Source organism: Cryptomeria japonica, chromosome 3, assembly GCF_030272615.1.
Source record: "Cryptomeria japonica chromosome 3, Sugi_1.0, whole genome shotgun sequence".
NCBI lineage: Eukaryota > Viridiplantae > Streptophyta > Pinopsida > Cupressales > Cupressaceae > Cryptomeria > Cryptomeria japonica.
Window position 1 is genome coordinate 623454291 of NC_081407.1, and position 3161 is coordinate 623457451.

Below are 3161 nucleotides of genomic sequence, written 5' to 3' on the forward strand. Positions count from 1 at the left end.
CTCTCCCTCTTCCTAGACCTCTACACCTATATCTATTTACCTTTATATCTCTATCTCTCCATATTTTTAATTCCATATCCCTCCCTATCGCTATCTAGTTATTTCTCCATCTCTCTCTATCACTACATATATCCCCCTTTCTACCTCTCTTCATACAACACTTTCTATCTCTATCTTTATATCTCTCCTTCCCCCTCCCCCTCTCTATATATATATCTCTTTCATCTTTATCTATCTCCCTCTCCTCTCCATATGCCTCTCCACCTTCATCTCCATCTTTATCTACATCTATATCCCCTATTTGTATTTTCTTACACCTCTCTATCTCTCCCACACTCCCCCAACTCCAATCTCTCCCTCTAAATTCTATTACATTCAACGTGTATGTAAAATGGGAGAGATTATGGTACCTGTTGCTATAAAGCACTATTGCAAACATAACATGAGTCTATTGATAATGGAGCTTGGTTATCTTCCTTATTTAGAGGTTTTGTTTCAATCATGTTAGGATCCTTATAAGCGGATGCACAATTTATTTGTAGCTATCACTTGTCCTTTGAGATTTTTGTTGTAAAAAATCATTTGCTAAATGAACCGAGATGACCTTATGTACTGCACAAATGTATGCAAAAAGTAGACCAATTTTTTTCTCATTGCCCTTTCACACCTCTTCAGGAACCCATTGCACACCAAGATGCAATTGCTATTATCAGCACACAACTGAATGTACAACGATTAGCCCCTCTACAATTAGTGGCCCCTCTCATACTTTCTTGGAAATTCACAAGACGAAGACAAAATTGAGAGTACTGTCGTGTCAAGTGGGAGTGGAATCTTCAACATCAACACTACGTACCTCAAATTAATGCATGTCGTGCAAGTCCAAAGCAATGCCGTCTTGACTGGGAATGCAAGTCAAGATGCTGCCCACAATTTTCATTGCTCCTTCCTTCCGAGGAAAAAGCGGTCACTTGCAGGTAAACATATCCATTTGAAATCAAACACAATCATCTCTAATGCTTTATTGTTAAAAAAATTATAGGGAAACAGTGCCTGTAGTAGATGAGCTGCGCTGTGGACGCCATGACAATGTTTGGATATTTTATCCTCCTCTCTTTCCTCTTCTTTCACTTGCCTCTCTGCCACAGCCTCACGCAATTACCAGAGTTTGATGAAGATGACATTAAGTGCCTCAACCAGACCAAAGCAGAATTGACTGATCCAAATCAGTCTCTTTTCACATGGCGGTTTGGGAACAGCAGCCAAGGCTTTATCTGCAACTTTGTGGGAATTCAGTGCTGGCATAACGATGACGGCAGACTTCTAAGCGTTAAGCTCCCTGGAATGGAGCTTTCGGGGCATTTCCCCAGCGGCTTGAAGTACTGTGGGAGCTTGACTAACTTGGATCTCTCTAGCAATAGTCTTTCAGGCACAATCCCAAAGGATCTGTGCAAATGGCTTCCCTTTCTTGTGCAAATTGATCTTTCGTCAAACCAGTTTACTGGGCCAATTCCCCCCGAGCTCGCTAATTGTACTTATCTGGATGTACTGCACCTGAATGACAACCAACTTAGTGGTTCGATACCATGGGAATTGACGCGGCTGGAGCGGCTCAACGACTTCAATTTTGCAAATAATATGCTTACAGGTCCAATACCTGCTAAGTGGGCCTCTAATAGCAGTGACCTCTTTTCGGGTAACCCTGCACTATGTTCGAAACCCTTGAGCAGGGGATGTGGAAGACCAAATTCAGTTAATCTGGTGGTTGTTGCTGCGTTTGTGCTTTACGGCATTGCAATTGTTACCTGGGGCATTCTCTGCATTCGTGGCTGGTTTTCAAGACAAGCATCTCGAGGATCGCCACTGCCGCCATATAGGCAGCCTCTCGATCATGTAAAAATTCGGAGGTCCAAAAAAGTTTGTATGTTCGAGAAGCCCATAAATAAAATGAGAGTGGGTGACCTTGCGGATGCCACGCACAACTTCAGCGAAGACAACATCCTATGGAGTGACAGCACCGGGGTCTTTTACAAGGCTGAGCTGCCCGACGGCTCTCTGCTGACGGTAAAGAGGTTGAGGATTTGCGAGCAGAGTGAAAAGGAGTTCAAGTGGGAGATGAAGACATTAGGGCATCTGAGGCACCGCAATCTGCTCCCACTTCTGGGTTACTGCATTGCCGACGACCAAGAGCGGCTGCTCGTCTACAAATACATGGCCAGAGGAACTCTCCTGAATTGCTTCCACGGCCTCCACAGAGACCAGAATGAGTTGGACTGGCCCACCAAGCTTAGGATTTGTATCGGCATTTCAAGAGGACTGGCGTGGCTTCATCACATCTGCAATCCTCATATAATCCACCGCAATATATGTTCAGGAGTAGTTTATATGGACAATGATTATGAGCCCCGCATCAGTGGGTTCGGATTAGCCAGATTTAGCAGCGATGGAGGTGAGACTCGCATCAGCATTTCTTCCCAGCAGAATTTGGGGAACGAATTCCAATACGCTGCGCCGGAACAGTGGAGGAATATTCCGTCTATGGCCACAATGAAAGGGGATGTATACAGCTTTGGAGTGGTTGTGCTTGAAATCGTAACGGGACTGAAGCCTGACGATGTACTGATGGAAAGGGAAAGTGAGAAGGAGTTGATGCTGATCGAGTGGATACGTGGGAACGGCGCGGACGCAGAGCGAGCAGTAGAGAAATATGTGAAGGAGAGCTGTTTATTGTCGGAGGAAGAGAAATCAATGGTGGAGGAGATGATGGAGATAGGTTTTAGGTGTGTAAGATTTAACGCAGAAGAAAGGCCTTCAATGTATCAAGCATACGAATCTTTGACTAAAATTGGCGACAGATATGGAATTTGGGACGACGAGGAGGAAATACCGATTGAATGGGCAGCTCGATTGAAATATAATTGATTGCACGAGAGAGGATCGAGTCAAAGCAGTGTTAAGGGACGGGGCCAAACCGTGGTGCATTGAATGATGTAACGAGAACAAATTTGTACTATTTTCAGCCCCCCTACTTTATGTAATGTCTTTTTGTCTTTTTCCCTAAGGTTTGTGCTACTTTTTATCTGTTGAAAAGATGATGATAAAGTGATATAGGTAGGCCTAGAGGTCACATTTGATTTTCTATTATTTAGTTTTTACATAAA

The 3161-nt window shown here is 43.8% G+C and overlaps 1 protein-coding gene across 1 annotated transcript; it reads left to right on the plus strand.

Annotated features, from left to right (window-relative positions):
* The first annotated feature begins 1062 nt into the window (after nt 1–1062).
* Nucleotides 1063–2922, plus strand: LOC131050068 (probable inactive receptor kinase At1g27190). The gene has a single exon (XM_057984203.2). The coding sequence runs from the start codon at nt 1063–1065 to the stop codon at nt 2920–2922; it is 1860 nt and encodes a 619-aa protein (XP_057840186.2).
* The last annotated feature ends 239 nt before the right edge of the window (nt 2923–3161 follow it).

Bases quoted from the DNA above. Each gene is read 5' to 3' on its own strand.
- LOC131050068 (XM_057984203.2), top strand. From the start codon at position 1,063: ATGAGCTGCGCTGTGGACGCCATGACAATGTTTGGATATTTTATCCTC.